The sequence below is a fragment of the Sorex fumeus genome, unplaced genomic scaffold, assembly GCF_029834395.1.
Source record: "Sorex fumeus unplaced genomic scaffold, SorFum_2.1 ptg000073l, whole genome shotgun sequence".
Classification (NCBI taxonomy): domain Eukaryota; kingdom Metazoa; phylum Chordata; class Mammalia; order Eulipotyphla; family Soricidae; genus Sorex; species Sorex fumeus.
In genome coordinates this window covers 3,187,041-3,214,431 of record NW_026606130.1, presented here as the reverse complement: position 1 = coordinate 3,214,431, position 27,391 = coordinate 3,187,041, and the positions used below count along the sequence as shown (strand labels likewise).

The following is a 27,391-nucleotide window of genomic DNA, read 5'->3' as shown; positions in this document are numbered from 1 at the left end:
ATACGGCACTGCAGTATCAGTGCAAGATCTTTGACACCAATTTTGAACAGACCTGAGCTGCAGCAAAAGTTCTAAATCATGTGTATGCACCAGGTCATCAGTGCCTGGCAGCCTCCAGACTTCTCTGATTTGGTTACACAGGTCTGGTAATCTCTGGGGAGTTAAGCTTCGGTTTCAGAAGAAGCTATAATCTCAGTTACAGAGCATGTCCTCTAGGACTGAAAGAGGGTATAATATATAGTATGGGAAGGGACTGCCTTGCTAATTGACTATGCTTTGAGAAGTTTATGGGTGATTTCTTATTCTAGGTATTCATTCAGGCTGCCTGCTCTCAGTCTGATATGGACTGTAAGGAACTAAGTTTCTTTGGCCTGTTATAAGCAAATGTTACTTAACCTTTTGTTGCTCCAACCTTAACTTCAAAGGGGTGTAGCTTTCCCCATGAATTTGATTAAATGCCAGTCTTATGGACATAACCTTAAAAGGTTTGGTTTTTGTTTTGTCTTGCTTGATTTTCTCATTGCTTTTAGACTTTTTCTTATCTTTGGTTTTTGCTATTTACTGGTCTTTTTGTATTGTTGTTGCCTACTTTATCTTCAAGTACATTATTTGAATTTTTGTTTTCTTCCGTTATGCTGTTGATCCCCACTCTTGTTTCATCTTTATTTAAATTTCTGTGTTCCTTAGTCTGTAATTTCTGCTTCATATTTTCTCATCTTTGCTGAATTTCTCTTCCATTCATTTCTTCATTTCATGCATGGGAGCTGTTGTTTTTGAGCACTTCCTCAAGCAGCTTGCATAGTTCTGCTGTACTCTTTCCAGGCTGTTGTCTTCATGCATTGGTATAGGAGAGTCCTCCTTCTCCCTTTATAGAACTCCAGTAAGGCCTATCTGGAGGCTAGAGAAATCTTTTTCAAGTGGCTAATATGGACAGTGTCTAATGTTTCAGTTGTGTCTGTGTCAATCAGAATGTTCCCAAGACTTAGTCATGGGTACTGTGGTAGCACTAGTTTCAAGCAGCAGTAATGTTGACAGGAGATTTCAGAGTTCCTAGTTCCTAATGCTAGCTGTGGCACCAGGTTCAAGGATGCATGGTAGTGACTGAGTAATTCAGGGTCACCTGTACCTACCAATTACTGAGATAATAACTGTACTGCAAAGGGTGAAAAAGCTTTCTGTTTTAAGTATCTAGCTACCTCAGTAGCTGTTATGGATCCCTGAAAAGGTAGGCCTCAGCCCTAGCTCTTTAGCAGCACAGTCATTCAGGAACTGACTGGTGGCACAGTCTTTCTGGGTGTGTAGCAACAATCTACCAAAAATCAGCATTGCTATAACAGTTGCTCAGCAGCACCTATGTTCCAGCCTACAACAGACCTATGCAGCAACCAGGGATGTGTCTTTTGACTGCTAATTGGGCTGTATGCTGACCAGCACTTTTTAGGTTGCTGATGTTCTATATCTACCTAACTGTAGGACAGAGAACTGGATAGAGCTGGAGATTCTATGCAGGGGCAAGTTAATGAGAAGCCTGGGACTTCAGCCCCATCTAGTTACAAAGCTCATGCTCCAGCATTGGTTAAATGCAGAGACTGGCTGTGTGCAGGGTGGCCCCTCAGACAGTAGAATTCCATGTGAGATTGGCAGAGTGCTTTCTGTCTATGAGTGTGCAACTTGCTTGCTAGCAGTCAAATGTGGGCTGGCAGGGTTAAATACATTTGTCAGAAGCAAGCAGGCAATTTCAGTATGTTTCAGGAATTTGTCCTCAAGGCTGTTGCTATAGTGATGAAAACTGAAACAGTATCCAATAGTTTGCTGTCATCTAAATTGTGAGAGATTTTCAGGATGGTCCCCACCCAGGGCTCTGATGCCATTTTTATGCCCTTTATTTTCTTGCCTCTAGAGCCCATGCTGATGTGTAGGATCATGCCAAACATTTAGTGCAACCCCTGTCCTATAAACTAGAGTAAGATTTCATACCTTAGAAATTTCCTTTAGATGATAGTTTGTTATTACAGAAACCTCTCTCACCTTCCTCATCCATCCATCTTTCTTTCTCATCATTCTTTGGTGCTGTTCCTTCCATCCTTACTGCAAATCATTGTTCTTTTAGGTTGTTCTGTGCAGATTCATCCAGGTTTTAAAGTATTTTTGTTGATATCAAAAAAGGAAGCAAACATATGTTCTCCCCATTTTCTCTTTCATTTTGAAAAGATTTCTTGTGTGTGTGTGGATAGAGAGGTCTTATAACAGTATAATACACATTCCTTATCTTTTAGTAGCTAACATGAGTTGTGGTATTTTTTCTTTTTTCTGATTTCCAGTAGAAAACCAATAGGAAGAAATAATATGAACAGAAAATAACAGAAAATAAATATACACATAGTTCACAAAGTTCTTTAGCATATATTGTAACAAAATCTTGATTCTTTCTTTTAGACCAGAAGATCAATTCAGAAGTTGCTGGAATGGGAAAATAACAGATTATATCATAAGGTAAAAACATTTAAAAATATGTGTCCATTTATATATATGCATTATTAAACTAAAGAAGTGGAATTTTCTCAGGCCACCAAAGAATAGATTACACTCAGGGCTGGAAAGATAGTACAGTGGGGAGGACTCTAGCCTTGCATGTGGCCAACCTGGGTTCCGTCCCCTGAACCCTGCCGGGAGTGATCCCTCAGAACAGAGGAATGAGCCCTGAGCACTACTGGGTGTGCTCCCCACCCCCCAAAAAATAATAGATCATACTCTGCTTTTTAGTATATACTCTTTACAACACGAAAAGATTTTCTGTGCTATCTTTTTTAAACAGCAAACATGAAGTTCAGGACACAAAGTAAAATTATTTGCATTTTGAAAAAAAAGTAAGTGATCCAAGATCATGATTTTTACCTATTACTGGCTGAGGGACCTTCTCCTTCCATGCCATTCCCTACTTCCAAACCTTAAATCATTTTTTTCATATTTAACCTCTATGATTAGGCTCGCACTCAGATACTCTGAGGACCAGAACAGCTTATAAATACAATCACTTTCACCTACCTTTCAAAAGTAATAGTGATACGCATATGCTGGGGGAGAAGGCAGCTCAGATAGAGAAGGGAGTACCAAATAAAAGGTGTTGGGAGGATCCTCCCAGGATGAGAGATTCATCCTGAAAATAGACTATAGACCAAACATGATTGCCACTCACTACACCCAAAAGGAGAGAGAGAACAAGCTGCCACAGCGGTGAGGTGGGAGCGGGGAGGGAATGGGAGGGGTTCTGGGAGCATTGGAGATGGGGACTAGGCACTGGTGGACGGGTGGGTACTCAGTCACTGTATAACTGAAACCCAAGCACAAAAATCTGTAAGTCTACAACTGTAACTCATAGTGTTTCACTAATAAAAATATATATAAGTAATAGTGATAGTACAGTGGGTAGAGCATTTGCCATGAACACAGTCATCCTGGTTCGATCCCTGATATCCCATATGGTCCCCCAAATCCCACCAGGGATTAGTGGTGGTGGAGAATGGGCACTGGTGGAGGGATGGGTACTCGAACATTATATAACTAAAACCCAAGCACAAAAATTTGTAAGTCTAAAACTGTACCTCATGGTGTTTCACTAATAAGAATTTAAAAAAATATATGATAAGCTATTCTCAAAAAAATTTTTTTTCTTTAGTCACAAAAAAACCTTAAAATATTAAAGCTTGGAGCTGAAGTGATAGCACAGCGGGTAGGGCGTTTGCCTTGCACGCAGCCAACATGGCCGACACAGGTTCGATTCCCAGCACCCCATATGGTCCTCTGAGCAGCACCAGGAGCAATTCATGAGTGCATGAGCCAGGAGTAACCCCTGAGCATCGCTGGGGCTGACCCAAAAAAAGCAAAAAAAAAAAAATATATATATATATATATATTAAAGCTTTTTGTCTCCAAAGTCAATTGTTTTCATGTCTTGACACCTGTGCCATAAAAGTGATAAAAATAGTAAATTCTTTTAGAGCAAATGATGAGGGTTTTTTAATATATTATTACCTGTGAAATTGATAATCATAATTTTATTGAAGTAACATTGCATTATAACACCATGAAACTTTCAAGTACACGTCAGTTAAAAATCAGCATTATGTATTAAGTTCAACACTAAAAGTCCAATCTATACTATACATGCATGTGCTTTGTTCTTATTTACTTCTCCCTTCTCCTTTGTCTTTTGCTAACTACTAATTGGCTTTATAGTCCAAATCTTATGTTCATTCTATTTATATCTCATCTGTTTCTTTTCTCTTCATATGCCTTATGTGAGTGAAGTCATATATTTGTTTTTGTGCATCTGATTTATTTCATGAAGCATAATACCCTCTATATACTTGAATACTGTTGCAAATAACAAGATTGTCTGCTGAAAATTTGGGTATGCGAGTTTTGCAACTGAAATCTCCAGACTTTCTCAGAGTTGAGATGGGCTACCTCCCCCCACTTCCTAATACTTCTGGAATTACTACTGGCCATCACCCCAATAAACCAACTCCAGTGCCACCATGTAAGCTCTACTACCGGCCTTGCTTCAGAGACCCATAAATAAATCTCAAAAGAGATCAAAAGTCGCAGTTAATTTCGGACCCATGCATGGCTGAACAGACTGAGGTAAATCGGAGAGGAGTGGGTTCGTCTGGGGCCAGCCCAAACAGCCCCCAGCAGCTGCTTGCTCCCACAATCCAAAATCACTGCCATACCCCTGGCCTGACTCCACCATCTCAGGACAGATCTCAGTGAAACATAATCTGCTGAAAATTCTGGTATGAAGATTTTGTGACTGAAATCTCTAAGCTTTATTGGGGTCAAGGTAGGCTACCTCCCCCACCTCCCTGTACTTCCAAAAGCCTCAGTAGTCATATCCACACCCCAAAGCATCCACCCAATTGAAAAGCTACTCTAGCCTTATCGTCCCAATAAAAATACTGAATGCCCTGAGCAAAAACGATGACCTCTTTGCACCTGTATTGCAAACCCTAATGCACAAAAGGAAAAGGAGAGAGCAAACAAGAAAGAAAGTGCCTCCCATGAGGGAGGCTAGGGGTGGGGGTGGGTATTGGGGGGTGGTGGGAGGGAAACGGGACATTGGTGGTGGGAAATGTACACTGATGGAGGGATGGGTGCTAGATTATTGTATGACTGAAACCCAATTATGAATAGCTTTGTAATGGTCTATCTCACAGATATTCAATTAAAAAATTTTTAAGTAAAATAAAAGTAAGGTGAAGTTCATGCCCAATTCAATCAATGGCTGAATAAATAGCAGTACTGCTACATTTTAAAAAAAATAACAGAATTGGTTTTTTTAATAACTGAATAATATTCCATTGTGTCCGACACCCTCCTTACCATTCATTAGTCATTGAGAATTTAAGTATTTTTCCAGTTCTTGTTTTTTGTAAATAATGTTGCAATAAAAGTTTTTGTGTTTTTCAGATAAACAAATAGGGCAAATTAATTTTATATAGGATTTCTACTTTTAATTTTTTTAAGGAATCTCTATCCTATATTCATAATGGCTACACTAATTTATATTACCAGCAATAGTATATAGGGTTCCCTTCTCTCCCCTCTTGTTTCTTGTATTTGGGATTATACCCATTCACACAGGTGTGAGGTAATATATCATTGTTTTTTTCCATTTCATTTCCCTAATGATAAGAGATGATGTATGATTTTTTTATGTGCCTATTGTCCATCTGTATGTTTTCTTTGGAAAAATGTTCAGAGCTTCTCCCCAAGTTTTAGTCAGATTGTTTTTCACTTACTAAGTTTTATAAGTTCTTTGTATAGTTTATATGACTTTGTCAGCCATGTGATATGTGTATATTTTCTTCCATTCAATAAGATGTTTCTTTGATGCGGCTGTCACTCTGCAGGTGCTTTTTACTTTCCTGTGCTCTCATTTCTCTTACCTTTGGAATCAAGTCCCCAAACACATTTCTAAGGCTGATATCAAGGACCCATAATTTCTATGTTTCTCCTGTGTATTTTATGGTTTAGGTTTTACTTTCAAGTCTTAATCTATGTTGATTTAGTTTTTGTCTATGGTATTAGATCATAGTCTAATTTTATTCTTTTGCATGTAGCTATCCACTTTCCCATCACTGTTTATTGAAGAAACTTCTTGCTTCATCATAGGCTTTTGACTACTTCAGTGTGAATTAGTCATCCATATATGTGTGGTTGTTTTTCTGGACATTGACTTGATTGTTATATTAAATAACATCACCATTTTAATGATGTAAATTCTTCCAGTCTATGAGGATGAAATCTCTTTTCTTTTTTGGTTGCTTCTTTTTTGTTCGGTGAAAAAAAGAGATTAATAATTAATTAAAAGTTTTTCTGTGGTCACTGTCACTGTCACTGTCACTGTCCTCCCATTGTTCATTGATTTTCTCGAGTGGGCCCAGTAATGTCTCCATTGTGAGACTTTGTTGTTACTGTGTTTGGCATATCAAATACGTCATGGGTAGCTTGCCAGGTTTTGCTGTGCAGGCGAGATACTCTCAGTAGCTTGCCGGGCTCTCTGAGAGGGGCGGAGCTATTTTTTTTAAATAGCAGACATGAATTTTTCTTTATGTTTTTAAAGCACAGCCGTAGCTGTGCATGCCAAGGTCTTTCACTTCTTTGGTTAAATTTACTCTAAGATACTTTATTATTCTTAATGTAAATCAGATTGCTGTACCAATTTTTATTTGTTTGTTCGTTATTCACATATAGAAATGCAACTGATTTTTTTTATTAAATCACCATGAGATACACAGGTACAAAGCTGTCCGTGATTGGTTTTCAGTCATATATATAGTGTTCCAACACCTAACTCTTCTCTCTCTCGCTCGCTCTCGCTCTCTCTCTCCCTTCTCCACTTTCAAACACTGGTTTGCAGTACTGTTATTGAAAGGTTAAAATGTATATTACTTTTCCTCCATTTAGCACTCAGTTCTTGTCCAGAGTGATCAGTTATCATTGTCATAGTGGTCCCTTCTCTGTCCTAAGTGCATTCACCCACAAGTTGTAGCAAGCTTTTTACCATGAACTTATCTTCCTGGTCTTCATTTCTTCTCTCTTTGTGTATTATTCTCATACTATATTTTTACATCATGCAAATGAGTAAGATTGTTTATTCTCTTTCCCTGTGACTCATTTCATTTAAGCATGATACTCTCCATGTTTATCCATGTATAAGCAAATTCATTTTTTTTCCTACTGGCTGTGTAATATTCCATTGTGTAGATGTACCATAGTTTCTTTATCCAGTTATCTGTTCTTAAACACTTGGTTGTTTCCAGATTCTGAATGTTGTGAATATTGCTATGGTGAACATAGAAGCTCAGGTGGCTTTTCTGCATTGTGCTTTGGGGCCCCTAGGGTATAGTATTAAAAGCTCTGTTGCTGAGTCATATCTGTAGGTCTCAATTTCTAGTTTTTGAAGAGTGTCCATATCATTTTCCACAAAGGCCAGACCAGTTGGCATTCCCACCAGCAATGAATAAGAGTCCCTTTCTCCCTGCTTCTGTGCCAGCACAGGTTGTTCTTGTTCTTTTTAATGTGTACCAATCTCTGTGACATGAGATGATTTCTCATTGTTTTGATTTGCATCTCCCTGATAATTAGTGATGACAATAGATTTTTAAATATTGATTTGTAGCCTGCCACTTTTCTTATGTTTCTTGTTTCTAGTAACTTTTTTGTTGGAATCTTTGAGATTTTCTATGTATATTGTCATGTCATCATCAAATAGTTTTACTTCCTCTTTTACAAGTTGGATTATTTTGTATTCTTTTCTTATATAATTGTTCTTGTGGGAGCTTCCAAAACTATATTGAGTAGAATTGGTGAGAATGAGAACATATCCTTTGATTTGTTTTGATCTTAAAGAAAATATTTTCAGGTTCTCACCATTGATTATAATGTTAGCTATGGACTTTCTGATATATAGTAACCTTTACTATCTTAAGGTGCGTTCATTCTGTACCCATTATGTTGAGAGTTTTTATCATAAATTAATATTAAATCTATAAAAAATAAATGTACTATGTAAATTCCATATTAAGTTCTGTAATTTACAATATTGATAATGGAAGGATTTCATGCATCAGATATTCCATCACCATACCCTTCACCAGAGTGTAAGTTTCCATCTACCATTGTTGTCAAGATATGTTTCACTTATTTATTTGTTTTTTGAGTTTTGGGGGCCACACCTGGTTGTGCTCAGGGCTCAGGGTAAAGCAAGCACCTTACCTACTATACTATATCTCTTGATCCCAAAATTTTGAAATGCTGTTTTCACTTCTTGTTTATTTACTTGCTCCTGTATTATTTCATTGATTTACTCAAATGTATAGGTAATCATTATAAATTGATAACAAATTTTAATACACTTTCTTTAGCTTGCTTTGCACTGGAAGCTGACTAAAAGGAAATGTGAAACTAGCAATATGATGGAGTATGTAAGTATGCAGTGGTTTTTAATTTAAATTTTTTATACTTTTCTAAATGTTACATTGTACTTTGTTTATCCTTTGTTACACCTTCTTAGTTTTTTTTTTTTTACAGCCTAAAAGTTTTCAGTTTTAACAGTGAGGAGATTTTTTTCACCTTCTTTATATTTACAGCCAAAATAAAAATATCTTGAAAGGTAGCAATTACTCAGATACAGAAAAATCTTAGCTAATATGCTCAGATGAAGACATTGCACAGTTTTTATCTTCTTTTAGTATAGATATATGCTATCACATATTGTGATGGGCATAGCTTCTGTTGAACAAAATATTTCTAATAATATAATCTTATGAGACACTAGCAGAAAATGGAATTAACTTAATTTATAGATACATATGTCTATCTGGCTTTTCTTAGCTGATATTTAACCTTTCTTGGTTTGGTTTGGTTTGATTTAGTTTTTGGTTTGCAAGCCACATCCAGCTCAAGGCTTGCTCAGAGAACATTCCTGGTGGGGCTCAGAGAACCATTTGCCAGAGATCAAACCCAGGTTGGTTGCATGTAAGGCAAGCACCCTACCTGCTATATTATCTCCCCAGTCCCTGATATTTAACTTTTCTGAAGAACTATATGTGCTTTTTTTACTGGAAGCTATGCGATCTTTATTATAAATGTTCATATGCCCAGTATGATAAGTTCAGCATCTTCAGCATTCAAAAGATACAAAATTTATCCAAACTGAAGTTGCTAACATACAGTATACATTTTATCACAAATGTTCTATTTCAGTTTCATGAATGAGGATTATTTGATAATTCTTTTCACTTTTAATAATTTTGTTTGGTAAGCCACATCTGTCAGTGCTCAGGAGTTATCCCTGGCTCTGAGCTCAGAGATCATTCCTTTCGGGCTTGAGGGAATTTATGGGGTTCCCAGGAAAGAACATGTATCAGTTGCATGCGAGGCAAACCTCTAGCCGCTGTGCTAGCACTCTGGCCCATCACTTTGAATACTTTTGGGGGAAATGTTCAAATGACTACAAATCTAAAACACTGTAACTAGAGAACCTCACATAATCTATTACAAATTTATATATTAATTTTATATCAATGTCTATAAGTTTATAAGTAGGTTATTATTGTATTTACAAACCTGTCTTTATAAAAATGTCAAAATCCACTTAAGTACTATTATTCATAAAAACCTATAAAAGATGGTAATAAGCAACCAATATAAACTACTTTAATTGAAAAATATATATGATAAGTATTCTTTCTAGTCTATATAATACAACTTTAATCACTTCTGTTCTTTTAAAATAAAAAGGGAAGGGAAGTGGAGAAGAACATGATAATCGGGTTAACTTTTCTGCACCTAAAAAGTACTGTGAATCAGATAAAAAAAAATCTTTTAGCTACTCTAAGACATTACGTTTGCCAATTTAACTTGATTGCCAAGCTAATGATAACTTTTTGTAACTTAAAATATATTTCACTCATTTTATATACAAGATCAAAATATGATCCTGTGAAAATTATTATAGACTTTCTATTTTATATATGTTGTTTTAAATGAGAATTACTTTGTCAATATATTATTGTTTGTTTTTATTTTATAGGTCATACTAATAGAATTCTTACCAAAATATCCCATATTCCGACCTGACTGAGGAGTTTTATTCAGTCACTTCTGTGTTACTTGTCATTTCCTACCCTTAGTGCCTTGTAGATGATTTTGGAATGAAGATGGTCTCCTTTGCTGTGTTCAACTTTCTCTTTATAATGGTAGAATATTCTCTTCACTTTTTATTTGAGTTGGTTTAATAAGAAATTTTGCACATCGTTTTTGGCTTTGTTTTTGTTAAATGATGCTTGTGTTTTGCACTCTCAATTTTTAAATGATTTCACAGAAACACCTATGTATATATAGAGAGATGCTACTAAAGATAAAACATCAGTGCTGGAGTTTAAAAAACAAAAATTTGTCCTGAGCATGCTGCCTTATAATACTTTTCATACTCACTGTTTCTAAATATGCATCACTTTTCTAGGCAACTAAATGCTCCCTATCTCTTACTGAACACACATAAATAAGCTTTTGTTAGCTTTTAGAAATGGTTCTACTTTTAGCTGCTTATAAAGGACATGCAATTAATAGCACTGGGTTTGTCCTGCACTTTGCTAAAATATCACTTGTTAGTGGATAAAATATTTAAACTCTTAAAGTCTTGTAAATATTGTCTCTTTGCATAATGCAAAATGTGATGTGCCATGGTTTACATAATGTAATATTATTCTTACTGTATTGCCAAAATTCTGCATAGATTTTAATATGAATGAAGTTTGTAAGCATCCTTTTGAATGTATAAATTGTTAACATGCTGTTTTATGGCAAAACCATAATAAGTATGTTAAAATTTTCAGGTGTAAGCATAGGGTTGCCCTTTGACAAGTGGATTAAAATTGAAGTTGTCTGAGATATTCTGCATTGCATCTGAAATCTAAGAACCTTATTTTTTTAATTTACTTCACTAGTTTCCATTTTCCTCTCCATTTCTACTTGGATAAGATTTTGACATCTTTCACAATGCCACTATTCTCACTTCCCTTTCTGTATCACTCATTTGAAAATATGCACAATTGTGACCTTTCAATCCTGGGGGGTATTTAAACTTCCCTGTCCCCCTGAAAGCCACTGTTAATCTCCTTGTGGATTTTCTGACATTCTACTTTGGAAAACAGAGAGGTAATTGAGAAATTGTACCTGAAGAATAAGAGAGTGGCTGATTTATATTTGTTTAATGTTCTTTATCCTCTCTTTTAGGATTTTTAAGACATGGATATAATAAGGAAAAACAAATAGACAAAAGTATTTTGCTTATAAATTCAACATACATGTAGCTTTTAATTAGTATTTGCATATTTCCCCATTTCTGTTCATAATTAAGATGAGTGAGAGCAGAACACTCATTCTTCTAGATTTTAAAATTTCAACATAATAGAAATTTATATTGTTAATTCAGCAGCAAATGTATGCTTGAGGCATTCTATGCCATTCATACTGCTAAAAATAACATTTAAATATTTAGTACAAGTTAGTTTTTATTTCTCAACATACTTATTATTTTTAGTTAACTTTTTAAAGTAAACTTCCAGCCCAGTGAAAAGAACAATCATTTCCTTAAACAAGATCAGGTTTTGTAAAGCCTCTTTTAAAATGTGTGGCTACTTATAAATTTACAGTCTCAGATTAGCAAAAGAGGATAAAAGGAATACTATTTTATATATGACAGTACGTACTTGCACAAACACTTTTCCACATCTTGTAGAACTCCATTACTCCCCTGCCACCCAACCCAAAATCTCTAACATTGAAATGTTGTGTGTGCCTACAAATATCATTTTGCTGCTCTGCTGCAAAATTGAAGGTGTATTTTTATAGACAAGGTGAAAACTGAAATACCAAATGTCTTGTTTTATAGCTATGGTCAGGGAAAAATTGTATTTCTGATATGTTTCAGCTAATTATCAGGATTTTATGCTTTAAATGGGCAGTTTAATACCAAAATTGGTTTCTAGCATAATATAAAATTTCAAATTGTCACTGATGAAAAATTATTACTTTTAAATGTCAACTGTGAATTCTCTTTTTTGCTGTAAACTCAAAATTTGACTATCCAGTAACCTTTTTCTGCAATGTGTGAATCATGCTTCATTTTTCTCAAAAACAACAAAAAATATTAAATTATTTCCATGAAACATACTAAGACAGGAATAGAATATATCTGGAGGTGTCAGTATATTTCAAGTTATAATGACATCTGTCATTTAAAAAAAACACTTGCCAATATCTGCAGACCTTATTTTTAAAACTACTTGAATTGCTCTTAAATTTCTTTTTTCATTACCCTATAATCCATCTTATTTTATTGAACTACTCAGAAAATATCCACATTCTTTCTCTTTTTCTTTTCCTTTCTTTTTTATTTTTGTTAACCTTTCTAATATTACTGCTTTTCAAACTGTTTTCCTTTGAACAGAGCTAATTAGCACCGGGCATTCTGGAATGCTCTTTGTAGTTTGTTTTCAAAGAAATTGGCAGCAGTGAATGTTGAAATGTCACAGTACACTGTTCTCATTAACTCCTCCCCAGTTGATCAAAACCCTTTTCTTTTATCCTCAAGATAGAACATACGTGGAGATTTCCATTTAGTTAAAAAGAATATTTGTGGAAGTTGGTTTTTAGGTTGAAGAAGATAATTTTTCATTTTCCCATTACATAATACTCCTTTGTGAAGCATGCTGTGTTAGTTTACACAGAAATAATGTTAAGCCAAAGTGTATATATATACATATATATATACATATATATATCTTACAAAGCTTTGAGATTACAAGTTGAAAACTGTTCTTTCTTTAACATTTCCTTATGTTTCTCCACTACCATTGCCCTTTAAACACCTAAGTCATGGATAAAATGAGATCATTTCTAACCTTTTCCTTTTATTTTTCCCCTTCTTTCCCTGTGTTAATTTAGGAAAGAGACAATTTAATAAAACATTAGAAGTAGGTGAAGAAGTGCCTTGTATTTTGAATCAAGATTACATTTTATGTTGAAGGAAACAGAAAAGATGAGCTAGTAGATCATTAGATGCAGACCATCCTTTTCAAATTTTACTACTGTACTTTATTTCTTCTGTTATTTAAAACCTGTTTCTTTGTTTTCCTTCAATCATGTGATATATTGATGACAAAATATTATAGAAAAGAACTGTCACACAAGCAAAACTAGTTTAATTCTAATGCTGGTAAATGTGTAATTTGACATAATTTAAAACTATAGTGGTCATTGATTAAATCTGCCCCAAACCCATGTAAATGTTTAATACACATATCCTTTGACCTAGAAAATTAATATCTGAACAATTAGTCTGTTAATATTTAACACAATATCATTTTAAATTAAGCATTTTTGTTTTGTTTAATTAATAATTTAATTAAACTTGCAGAACTTTTGTAAACCTTCGAACAAGTAAGGTTTTTAAAATTTAAAAAAGCTTTAAAATCATTAGCATTTTGTTTACAAATGATTGAAAATCATTACCATTTTATTTTGTTGACAAATAAACCTCCACATAAAAAAAATCAAACCTCCATACTTTAACAAAACCTAAACAATTTTTTTCATAATTGACTACATTGGTCTAGGCAGGTGTATAAATTATTATACCTGATTAAGTACAGTAACTTTACAAGTTGGAAATACTTTTTGTTAATTTGCTTATAATGTGCTCAAATTCATAGAAAGTAGGTCCTCTTATGCCTATAATATTTTTCTTTTAAAAGATCCTTTTTGCAACAGTTGTCAAATTGTTCAATTTTATTTATATGGTGAATTGTTGGGAAATTTTTTATAGAAAAGGAATAGGTTTTATTAATAATATCTATTCGTGTTTAATATGTGGGTATGTAATATGTACCCCAAATTTCCCATTCCTGATTCTGAGCCAGCTTTTTAATTTTAATGACGGCAACCTGAGAGTGTGTTCCATTCTGTGGACTTTTTCATATCTATAATATATGAGGATATGATCTAATACTGTAGGCTTCAGGCAAGATACATGTCAGTCCCTTCATCTTTAAAATTATGGGGTTGAATGTAAAGCTGGGAGAAAAGGTTAGAGGTCACCTAACATTCTGTGATTCTCAGAAACCTTAAAATCTTTTTTTACTCTACGGAATCTCAGAATCATTTTCCTTGATGGAAACTCTCACAGTGCCTTGCACAGGGTTTAAGTTTGATATGCCAACTGGCACCTACCTGGTATGTTTGTATCCCACAGGCTCAAAATATTGATTCTTACTAGATCTCAGCCCATTCATAGTGATAAAAATGAATGTAGTTTCCCTAGGAACTAAGGGCTGAGGCTGCTTTGCCTGTGTAGAATCTGTCTCTGCAGTTGGTATCAGGAAAGAATTATAAGTGTAAAAGCAAAGGATAGTATGGGAGGATCCATTTTGACATTGAGGTGAAAATAATATCATATCCTAATCAACATCAGCTTCAGCATCTAATCATATTTCATACCCTCAAAAAGGTCTGTTGGATCAAACTGAAATGGAAATGAAAGGGGTATGAAATTTAAACCCAAGTCGCTTCTAATTTAATTATTAGTTCTGCTGCTTAATTCCTCTGTACCTCATGTCTTCATTGTGGAAGTGGGGACAATAATCTGGACCTACCTCACAGGGGAATTGAGGATTTTTTCATATATTAATGTGCATTCAAAGTTGACTGAAAGATACAATGGATATCATAATTTTGTAATTCCTAGATAGATTCCTTCAAATCTATATAGTTATGTTTTCTATCGCAGAATAAGAAATTTCTTTTAAGAGTGAGTGTTTTTTCCCTTTTTTCAGTATAAATTTTGTTATTAATCCCCTGTGTGTTAAGCATGTATAATTGTGTTGTATTAATATTTGCATTAGGGAGGAAAAGCAGGTGGATGTAAACCAGTGGTTCCTAACTTGGGGCAGATCATGATAACAGTGAGGAAATCCATGAACCTTTTTCAGCATTTCAAAAAGTACCAGAAATCATACATTTAACCACAATATGCTGCCCAAGCCAATTAAGAATTTCTATGTATTTTACTTATATACACTTTTAATTCTGTTAACATCTTTATTACACATTGATCAGAAACTGTGATTGGTAATTATATACTTGATTTTAAAAGAGAGGAAATTGTATTATTATGTTCAGCTTATTAAGTCAAATACTTGAAAAAGTGTGAAGATACTAAGAAGGATCCTTATGATGAAACTGTTGGGAGTCACTTTTATAAAAGAACTAAGGCTTTATCCACAGCTTGCTTACCTGTTTCCTAAATAATGAAATACTGGAGAGATTGTGCGTATATCTGTGTCTCTGTATCTGTGTTTTAGCTGTATTGGGCTATAACTTAGGTTAGAATTTGCCTTCAATTTTCTTTTCTGTTTCAGAATAATATAACTAAGCTAATTATTTGTGTGTATATGTAAATTCATATGTGCACATAGAGTATTGGAAATGTAGAAAGTGGTATGTCATGTTCTAACATTGAAATAAATATCAATTTCTGAGTCTCAATGTAGTTCTGTGTGTAAACTCACCATAATGATTCAAGCAATCATTTTGCAGATGTTCATTTTATTTTATTTTATTTTATTTTATTGCTGTGCTGGGAATTGAGCACAGGTCTCAGAAGTGCAAGGCAGGCACTTTACCACTAAGCCACATCCCTTGCCCTCAGATGTTTTTTATTCTTGCTTTTCTTACTTGCTTTTATCTTGACTTGATTTCTTCACATTCTACTTTCAGGTAAGCAAATCATTTTTTGTTGCCTGGACATTAAAACAAGTTATGAAAGTTATAAATTATATAATCTACAAGCCAGTTTGCCATACTAAAACTAATCATGTACAAATTTGAGTTTTGGCTACAGAAATAGGAAATTTGTGGATCTAGAAAGTGATCCTTGATTAAAACATCACATTGAAAAGTTAAGAATTACTACTTTCTGTCAGAAAATTCCTGCTGGGATAGTTTTACCAGAAAAGAAAAGTTGGTGTGTCCATTCAAAATAAGAACTTTCAAGCATCTTATATTCTTACATAGTGTGTGGAATGAATTTATTTTTCTCCCTTGAATTAGAGAGTGACTCCCTTGGAAGAACTTAATCTATATGCAGCTGTGCCAACACGAAGGATACCTGCCTCTGTGAAACTTTCTCTGTTGCTTCTGTCATTGTTCACTTGTCAGAACTAAAAATTTCTCATCTCAGGATGCAAAATTCAATAAAGTGCAAATCTATGTTAATTCATTGTGTGTTCTTTGATGCATCACATTGTCGTTCTTTCCCTTTAATGTTTCTTCATCATTGTTAAGTAATTACTTAAGACATCCTTTCAAATAGTGTATTTTACATATTTCACTTCCCATACTTGTTAATGTTATGTCTGACCCTGGAAATAATTCATCTCACATATTAGCTTTAAGTCCTTTATTCTGCCCAATGTTTGGTATTTGACTAATTAGAAATTTGTTTCTAAACAATTTTGCATTTTCCCCGCATGCATACCTCTGGACTATAAATTAAAATGCAAAGGGATTACACTTTACTAAGCATACATTTTTATTCAAAAAATGTGAAATGTGAGTTTACTTGGCAAAATTTTTGATTCTTCACTCCTTGGTTGGCTGGTTTGGGGGCACACTCTGTGAAACTAAGAGGCAATTCCGCAAAGGGAACTCCAGCTCTGTGCTCAGGTGTTACACCTGGCTGTACTCAGGGGACCATGTGGTACCAGAGTTTGAAATAACTTGAGGCACTTATCAGTAAACTGCATGAGAAATTTGAGTGTAAGCCTCATCTATTTGACTTAGTACTCAAGCTTATTAACAAGAAATATTATTAAACCTTTAAATAACTTATTGCAGAACTTGTGAAAATTTAGCAAAGCAGCATAATGTACACTTAAAATTATTTAGTATCTTTGGTAATTATACTGAACATTTCAAAAGGAATTTAATCTTCAAAATGTTAAGCAGAGATTACAAACCTACAAAGAAGTTTCGTGTTTCTCTTTAAATTCTGATTTGAAAATATTTGCTCTGAAAAATCTATACTTTTCATTAACAAAGCCTTGCATATGCTGTCTGGGAAATAATTTGAAGTTACATTTTATGTTACTGAGGGTAGTAATATTGAACATTTCACAGGATACTTCTTTTAGTTAAATGTTGAAAATTTCCTGGTGAATACAAATATTTCCTTTCGTAAATCAGGGGATTTGGGAGGGACTGAGAAGGAGTACAGTAAAGTGCTTGCCTTGCACAAGCCAACCTAGGTTTGATCCTGGCATCCCATATGGTTCTCCAAGCAGTATACCCAAAGTGATCCCTGCGCTCAGCCAGGAGTAATTCCTGTGTGTCTCTGGGTGTGACCCAATAACCAAAAAATTGTGGATTGCAGCACCAGGTGGAGGAGTTGTGTAACAATTCCAGGGGAGGGGATGCATGAAAAAAATTTAACTTGTTTAATTAAAGTAACGAGGCAAATCCCAACAGTATATACAAAAAAAAAAATTAAAGTAAATGATTTCTTTTATCTACCCAGTATTACATGAAATTTTTAGGCATACAGGAATCATGAGGAGAAAGCTCAAGTTGTCCTAATCTTGACTACACTACCTTTGAGAATGATACCTTCAAATGTGTTGACGTTGAAAAGATGATCAAGGGCCAGAACAATAGTACAGTGATTAGGGTGCTTACCTTACATGCCCCCAATTCAAGTTCAATCCCCAGCACCCTAGACGACTCCGCAACCCTTGCCAGGAGTGATCCTAGAGTGCAGAGCTAGGAGTAAACCCCAAACACTGCTAGTTGTGACACCCACTCCACCCCTCAAAAAAGAAAAGATGATCAAATCTCAGATCAAACCCCAGGCAATATTAACAGGTGCCACAAACATGAACCAATTTGTTCCAAACTTGTTCTCAGCAGCTGTATTCCTCCACATGCCTCCTACACACTGCTTCCAAAAACTACAAATCTTAATACCGAAGGAAGATAGCAGAGACCAAATAGAGATCAAAGGAACACCTCCACTTGCTAGAACGTAAAAGTACTTGAGCTTTTGAGCTCTAAGTTACTAATGATTATAACACACAGCAACTTGAAACCTCAAGGGAATATATCACAAGTAGGGGTACATCTCCAGAATTCAACATCCAACATATGTGGAACGTTACAAATCAGATAATAATAATTGTCACGATAAAATCAAAGGAGTGGAAGAAAGCAAAGGCAAGTCAGAGTGGTACAAGGAATTCAGAAATCCTAATATATAAAATAAAATGGGGATAAAAGAGCTCTGGAATAAATTGACATAGGTAGAAACTGAAGCTTCAAGAAAGTAACAAATTTGGGATGTGAGGAGTTAAATAAATGAGATATAAGAATGCTAGATAAGTCTATAGAAACAATAGACCAAAATGAAGAATCAAAGTAGTAAGCCTAAAAAGTAACTCACAGATAGGCTGGAGAGATAGCACAGTGGGTAGGGCACTTGCTTTGCACATGACCACCCTGAGTTGGATCCCTGTCATCCCATATGGTCCCCTGAGCCCACCAGGAGTAAGTACTGAGTGCATTACTAGGAATAACTCCTAAGTATCCGCGGGTTTGGCCCCCAAACAAAATAATAACTCTCAGATGATTATAGGTGAAATAAGGGGAAAAATAAGTTACGAGGCTGGCACATATAAAAAATAATAGGAACAATTTGTGTTGACAAGAATGTAATTTAAAAAAGCAACTGTCATCCACTGCTGGTGAGAATATTTTCTGGTACAACCCATGGGGAAAACAGTAATAACTTAGAATTGAACCTCCATATGACCCAGCAATTCCACTTTTGGTCATCATTCAAAAGGATGTATGTACACCATTATTCATTGATGCACTTTAGTACAATAGCTATGATATGGAATCAAAGTAGGTGTCCAGTGGCAAGTGAATAGATTATGAAGATATATATATATATATATATATATATATATATATATACACAACTTCAAGGAATGATGAAATCATGCAATTTGCTGTAACCTCATTGGAACTGGAAGATGTGAAGTAAGCCAGAAGAAGAAAGATAAACTCAGGAAAATCTCACTTATCTGAATAACTGGAAGAGGAAATATAATAAAGGGGGAATGCCTAGATCACCCTTGACCACAGAATTTAGAGAGGAGAAGGATAGAGGGGAAAAAAAAGAAATCACGGGGGAGAGGAAGAAGTGAAGAAAGGGAAAGTAATTGGGTGAACAGGGATCAGGGTTTCATTTATACTGGTGATGTGGGAAAATGGTATAGTTATATATCCAAAACAGAGTCAGCAACATTGAAAACATGAGAATTAAGGTGTAACCACCAGAACTTTGTAATGTGCAGGCAGGGTGGTAGATGTGTGGGTGGGTGTAGGGATCGAATATAGGAAAACGTAGAGGGAAGTTGACACTGGTGATGGGATTGGTTTTGAAATATTTTATTCCTAAAACTCAACTATCAATAACTTTGTAAATCACAGTTCTCTAATTTAAAAGTTATTTTAAAATTAGTTGTAAAAATATGAAATTATGGGGCTGGAGCAATAGCACAGCGGGTAGGGCGTTTGCCTTGCACGCAGACAACATGGCCAACACAGGTTCGATTCCCAGCGTCCCATATGGTCCCCCGAGCGCCGCCAGGAGCAATTCCTGAGTGCATGAGCCAGGAGTGACCCCTGAGCATCGCTGGGTGTGGCCCAAAAAGCAAAAAAAAAATATATAAAATTATGAGAACTATGCAGGGCTGGAGCCATAGCACAGCGGGTAGGGCATTTGCATTGCACACAGCCAACATGGCCGACCCGAGTTCGATTCCTCCGCCCCTCTCAGAGAGCCCGGCAAGCTACCGAGAGTATCTCACCCCCAGGGCAAAACCTGGCAAGCTCCCCATGACGTATTCTATATGCCAAACGCAGTAACAAGTGTCACTACGGAGACGTTACTGGGCCTGCTCAAGCAAATCGATGAACATCGGGAGGACAGTGGACAGTGACAGTGAGAACTATGCAACATATGGGTCATGAGGAGACACTGACAAAAAATAAGAGTGGAAACTTTAGTCACCTACTTAGAGCAAGAGAGGAATCATCTGGACAGAAAATCAGAAAACAAAGGTTTTAAATGAAAAATTAGACGAGATGGACTTAATAGCTATATATTACATTCCACCCCACCAAACATGAGAATGCAAATTCTTTAAAAGTGCTCATAGAACATTCTCAAGGATAGTCCATATGTTTGGACACAAAAGAGACCTCAATAAATCTATGAAGGTTAAGTAATATCAGGTTTATAATAAAAGTATAAAACTAGAAATCAGGAAAGGAGGAAACCACAAATGTATGGGGAATAAATAACCTACTACTAAACATTTATTAAGTCAATAAGGAACTCAAAAGTGAAATAATAAATTACTTGGAAATAAATGAAAATGAAGATATGACTTAAAATCTTTGGGATTCAGTAAAAACAAAACCAAGTGGAAGGTTTAGAGCAATAAAGGCTTATCTCAGAAAACAGTATGACTCACAAATAAGAAATCTAAATTTCACACTTAAAAAGAATAAGGGAAAGCAAAAGACAACACTAAAATTCAGTAAGCAGATAGGGGAAAACTTAGGAAGAAAACAATAGAGAAATCAAAAAGGCAATCTAAGAGATGAACAAAATAAAAGTTACAACAGATGCTACAGAAATTTAAGGGGTCATAAGAGATTACAATCATATGCATTAACTTGGAAAGACTAGAAGAAATTGACAAATTCCTAGAAACATGCAACATTCCCAGACTAAATTAGTGAGAAATACGAATCATGAGCAGACCAAAAATAAGTAATGAAGTTGAAACCGTAATCATAAGAATCCAAAAATAAATGGACCGGATTGATAGTACAGCAGGTTAGGTGCTTTCCTTGCAAGCAGCCAACCCAGGTTTGATCCCTGGAATCCCATATGGTCTCCCAAGCCTACCAGAAGTGATCGCTGAGTGCAAACTCAGGAGTAAACCTGAGCACCTCTGGGTGTGACTTAGAAAACAAGCCAAAAAAACTCAAAAACAAGGATCAATACAAGGTGGTATCATTATAATGTTTCAAATTTAAAAAATTAATAGCAATTTATTTTTAGTTACTTTAACTTTTTAATTGAGAGTCAATGGTTTACAATGCTTAAGGGGCTGAATAAATAGTACAGCGGGTAAGTGCTTGCCTTGCTAACAGTCCCAACGGGTTCAACCTCCAGCATCTCATATTTCTGAGCCCGACAAGAAATAATTCCCACATGTAGGGCCACATGTAAATTCTGAGCATCCCCAAGTGTGGCAAAATAAAAAAAAAGTAATTCATGTAGGCCTACTTAAAGATAGCCCAGAGATATATTACCTCCCCACCCATGATTTTATCATTAGGCAAGAACATACACCACTCAAAGTTGGTGCCACAAGTCTTGCCAAACACATCACACCACAGGTCTAGTGAAGTTCAGCACTACAATTGCTGCTAGGTACTGGCAAACACAAATCCTCCAGTAGCTACAAAGGACCGCCAGCTTGCTAATTAGCTATTTTCAGTACTTTTGACCATGATTCAATTGCTGTTCAGACTGATTCGACTTTGGCACCAGAACTTCTGCCTGACACTAGCAATTGTAAACTCTGGGTCATAGTACAGACCAGGTAGCACTGTAGCATTGTCCTCCCGTTGTTCATCAATTTGCCCAAGTGGGCACCAGTAATGTCTCCAATGTGAGACTTGTTGTTACTGTTATTGGTATATCGAATATGTCACGGGTAGCTTGCCAGGCTTTGCTGTGCAGGTGGAATACTCTCAGTAGCTTGCCGGGCTCTCCGAGAGGGGTAGAGGAATCTAACCCAGGTCAGCTGCTTGCAAGGCAAATGCCCTTCCCGCTATGCTATCACTCTGGCCCAGTACAGACCAGGTAGACACTTAAATTATAGATGCTATAGAGTAGTTATGACATCAATTTTACAGTGGTTGCAAAGATCCACACAAAGTCAGAGACACTGTCATTATCATAAGTTCATAATTATTAGCCCCCAAACACTGCCAAGGCAGTGGACCTTTACCACTATACCTCATGTAGCACTAGACATAATGAAATTTTCTGTGAAAATTGTTATATTTGTTAAAATTGTTAAAATTGTTAAAATTGTTAAAATTGTTATATTGTTATATAGTGGACCTTTACCACTATACCTCATGTAGCACTAGACATAATGAAATTTTGTTATATTGTTATATAGTGGACCTTTACCACTATACCTCATGTAGCACTAGACATAATGAAATTTTCTGTGAAAATTGTTATATCTGATAATGGAGCTGTTAAATTCTTGTCTACAAACTTATTAAGCTGTTTGTTGCTACTTGAGCTTTTTTTGTTTGCTGAGTTTGGTGGTTTCATTGTTACTTTCCCATCTAATTTGGTGTGCTTCTACTGGAATTTCAATATTGAGGATTTAGAAGGTATCTGCATGGCCCAGAGATGTCAGGATCTATGGTCTGGGACAATGAGTTGAAATAGCAGTGGCTATGGGAGGTGGGCATTGATGCTGGAGCTTCTAGAAGTACAGTGCCATCCACTGAGGTTGCTCACCCCAACTTGGAAGAACACCAGAGTACTCAGCCTGGGCACCAGAGTAGCTGAAATTATTCGCAGTTTGACAGAGAATACAGAGAATATTCGTGAAGGAGTGGAGTTCAGCCCTTGGCTTGGCTGTGGCAGTAGGGTGTGAGTGTGGCCACCAGGGCTGTGTCAGGGTGGGACTTGGCCAGCCCACCTCCCAAGGGCACACCAGAATTTTCAACCCTAACCAACATTCTTAATGATGTTCACTAAATGAAATCCAGGACAATAAATTTTTAAATAACAAAGTATGAAAGAAAATATGAGAAAAATATAAACAAATCATTGAGCTAAAGAGCAAAACAGTGAAACTAAAAACACAATTACAGAGAGAGCAACATAGAAAGACACACTGCAGAGACACCTCCAGACACTGCGCCGGGCTGTTTTCACCAGAACAACTCGGAGGGGGGCAGGAGAGTTTCCCTCCCCACAACAGAGTCCCAGCAGCTGAAAACTTCCAGAACTCAATCACTGCTATGCTACTGCAGCCCTCCACATGCTTGGAAGAGCCTCATTCATGAGTGAATCTATTCCTGGACATCTCATACTTTACACCACTAATACAACAAGAGTAGTACACCACATTTGATGGGGTTTAAAGTAGAAGACAACCAATCCTAGGAGGAAGTATATTTATACAGATATATATATATATATATATATATATATGCACACAAGGCTCAACTTTTAACAACATGTTACTAATCTCTTATAAAATGACTTAATGGCTCCTGTGTGAAATACAACAATCTTCACACACTTTCCTCTAAGAAACCTTTCTTGGATCATTTTTTAGCAGATTATTCACAATAAACAATACTAAATAAATTACCTTGGTTCTGCTTTGGGGGCAGGGTTTGGAGTTTGGATGGAAACATTCGAAATGTGGTGGGAAGGTGTAATGGTGGTAGTATTGGTGTTCAAATATTAAATGTAATCAAATATTAGGGCCGGAGCGATAGAACAGCAGGTAAGACGTTTGCCTTGCGCAATGCGGCCGACCCGGGCTCAATCCCCAGCATCCCATATGGTCCCCCAAGCACCGCCAGAAGTAATTCCTGAGCACAGAGCCACGAGTAACCCCTGAGCATTGCTGGGTGTGACCCAAAAAGAAAACACAAAAAATGTAATCAATATCGTGAGCAACTTTATAGAGTAAAATAAAATAAAAATCAAAAACAACCGCAGAATATGTAATGCTGAAGGTCAAATCTGTGAGCTTAAGGTTAAGGTAATAGAAATCATCACAAAAAAAGAAAATAGAAAAAGAATTATAAAAAAATAGTAAATTATAATATACTTAAGAGAGAATCAAGAAAACAACATTTGGATCATAGGGGTTCTAGAAGGAGAGGGATAAGAAGAAGATAGTTTCTTGGTTGAAGGTATACTAGCCAAGAATTCACTCAGTCTGAGAAGGGAGACATAACAAGATCTAGGAAGCTCAAAAGTCACACACACCAAGACACATTGTAGTTAAAATGGCAAATCCAAAGATGGAGATAAGTGTAGCAAGAGGAAATCGATCATCTATAATGAAACCTTCATGTGATAGATTTCTCAACTGAAGTTTTATAGGCCTGAAGGAAAGTATATGAAATAGCCAAAGTGTTGAAGGAAAAAGACCAAGAATCCTCTATCCAGTTAGGCATAAAGGTTTAACTAAAAGCTTTTTGGAAAAAACAACAGCTAAAGAAATATATTGACACTAGGCCAGCTCTGTGAAAAATACTAAATGGACTTCTATGAAAAGAAAAGAATCCATAGGTATAGGCCCTCCCGTTGATCGTCGATTTGCTCGAGCGGGCCCAGTAACGTCTCCATTGGAGACTTTGTTGTTACTGTGTTTGGCATATGGAATACTCTCAGTAGCTTGCCGGGCTCTCTGAGAGGGGCGGAGGAATCGAACTCGGGTCGGCCTTGTTGGCCGCTTGTAAGGCAAACGCCCTACCGCTGTGCTATCTCTCCAGCGATATTCCAGTTTATTCTCAGTGGGTCACTGAGAATAAACTCAACACATACTTGCTTAAAGTTTTTTGGAAAAAAAATTGGTGGTGGAGGTGGGGGGTGGTGTTGGGGTGATTCAAACGCCCAGTGGTGCTCAGTGATCACTTCTTGAGGGCTTGTGGGATCAAACCCAGTTCAGCGCCATTGCACTATCACTCCAGCACATTACTTGGTAAATTTAAAGTTGCATGTATGCTTAAAACTCTAGGTGTAGAAATACATTGCAACCTTAAAAGAAAATACTAAGAAGAAACAAACATGAAGGGGTAATGGACACTGAAAATTTTAGAAAAATGCAGAAATACAAAAAAATCCATATAATAAAAAAAGGAGATAAATTCCTTCATATCACCAGTTTTTCTAAAACAAGAGGTTGACTTCACCAATGAAAAAGTATGCATTGGTCATATAGATCAGGATTCAAACTCATCCTTTTGCTTAATATAGCAGACGCACCTAAACTTCAAGAATAAATATAGGCTTAAAAGTCAATGCTTGGAAAACAATCATAGACTCAACTAAAAATGTGGAGATGGCCATAGTTTATATCAGAAAAATAGAGCTCAAACTAAAAAAGTTAAAAAAACACAGTGATGGCTTTACATATTTATTAAAGCATAAATACATCAAGAAAACTTAAATCATTAATAAATATTGCACAATATTAAAGTATCAGCATTAATAATACATAGTCTAATAGACCTGAGGAGAAACAGCAGGAATAACACAACGGTTGTGGAGACTTTAATAATCATTCTCACCATGGGATAGATCAACCAGAGAAATAATCAATAATGGAAAAGTAGCCTTTAAAGAGGAGTTAAGAGTGTCATTCTAAGTCTTTCATCATTTGAAAGCTGAATATACTTTCTTCTCCAGTATAGATAGAACTTTATCCAGGTTACACCACATGCTGGGGAAAAAAAAAACACACACACAGTGCCAAAAAGGTCATAAAGATTGAAGTCATAGCAAGTAACTTTTTAGATCACAATGCTATAAGGAAGAAATTGAACATAAAAATATATCTGAGAGAAATGCAAACGTTTTATAACTAAACAAAATTATACTTAACAACCTTGGGGCTCAGAAAGAAACCAAACACAAGACAAAAATATTTCTGGAAGCAAATGAGAATGAAAACATGAGTTATTAAAACATATGGGATACAGCAAAAGTGTACTAAGAGGGAAGCTCGCAGCAATACAAACCTAAATAAGGACACCAACTCAAATAAGTATATAAGTATAAGTATATATATATGGATATAAGTATAACCCCATATTTTAAGGAAAAGAAAAAGAAACAAAAATTAGTAGAAGGAATAAAAATAATTTAAATGGAAATAAAATAGAAATTTAAAACATCAATAAAACCAAGAGCTGGCTCTTTCAAAGAATAAACAAGATTTGCACCTCTTAGGTTAAAAAATAAATCTAGCTAAGTAGTTAGAAGTAAATTTTAAATATCAGAGATTTGCACTGCTGAGTCCTCACAGGTAGGCCCAGTGTCCAGGCTGGAACTTCCTCAAGTTGGAGGTGGGCCGAGTCCCCACCCTACCAGAAGGTCCAGCACTCCACCCACAAGCCGTTCCTTTTGCATACAAACAGCCCAGCTCCAGGACTAGTCTCTGACAGACGCCAATCTCCTGAAGTGCAAGGCCCATGTGTGGCTGTGCAATAGCTGCAAATTTCACAATACTGACGGCCTTGTAAGAGCACAGCAAGTTAGATGGGAGAATTGCATAGAAGACCACTCAGTCAGTGAAAACAATAATACAGAAAGCTTAACACCTAACAGCTCAGTAAATCCTAAGGCAATGACTTTAGTAACACCATTGTGAGATATATATTATAACAGCAATATAAATTAAATTATTTTGTGCCTGCTAAAGAGCTGCTTGGCAGTGGATGGGAAACTGGGGACATTGGTGGAGGGAAGGCCACACCTGTAGTGGGATTGGTGTTGTACATTGAATACCTGAAACAATTAGATTATGAACAACTTTGTAAATTATGGTGTTGAACTAAAGTTTCAAACATTAAAAAGAACATCAGACTTGTATTAATGGAGAAACAGACTATTTCTAACTGGAAACACAAAGTATGATAAAGACATCATTTAATTAAAATTAATTTGTTGGTTTAATAATGCCATGTAAAGAAAATAACCCCTTTCCATTAAATGAGTGAAATGGGAGTTGTTACAACAGACATCACAGAAATATTAAATAATATGAAGCATTTTAGGTCACAAAATCAAACAATCTAGAAAAAATGGTTTTTTTAAGAATCATATAACCTCCATGGGGCTGGAGCGATAGCACAGCAGGTAGGGCGTTTGCCTTGCATGGGGCCCACTCGAGTTCGATTCCCAGCATCCCATATAGTCCCCCAGCACCACCAAGACTAATTCCTGAGGGCAGAGACAGGAGTAACCCCTGTGCATTGCCAGGTGTGACCCAAAAAACAAAAGTAAAGTAAAAGTAAAGTAAAGGCCCTCCCGTTGATCATCGATTTGCTCGAGCGGGCCCAGTAACGTCTCCATTGGAGACTTTGTTGTTACTGTGTCTGGCATATCAAATACTCTCGGTAGCTTGCC

General features: G+C 36.0%; 1 protein-coding gene across 1 annotated transcript in view; it reads left to right on the top strand.

Annotated features, from left to right (window-relative positions):
• The window catches only part of CHIC1 (cysteine rich hydrophobic domain 1), a 63,734-nt gene extending 51,349 nt beyond the window's left edge, over window positions 1-12,385 (top strand). Inside the window, exons 4-6 of the mRNA XM_056130037.1 lie at window positions 2,437-2,493; window positions 8,430-8,489; window positions 10,100-12,385. Of these exons, the coding sequence (XP_055986012.1) occupies window positions 2,437-2,493; window positions 8,430-8,489; window positions 10,100-10,150 (168 nt within the window). The 3' untranslated portion in view covers window positions 10,151-12,385. The remainder of the gene's footprint in view (window positions 1-2,436; window positions 2,494-8,429; window positions 8,490-10,099) is intronic.
• The last annotated feature ends 15,006 nt before the right edge of the window (window positions 12,386-27,391 follow it).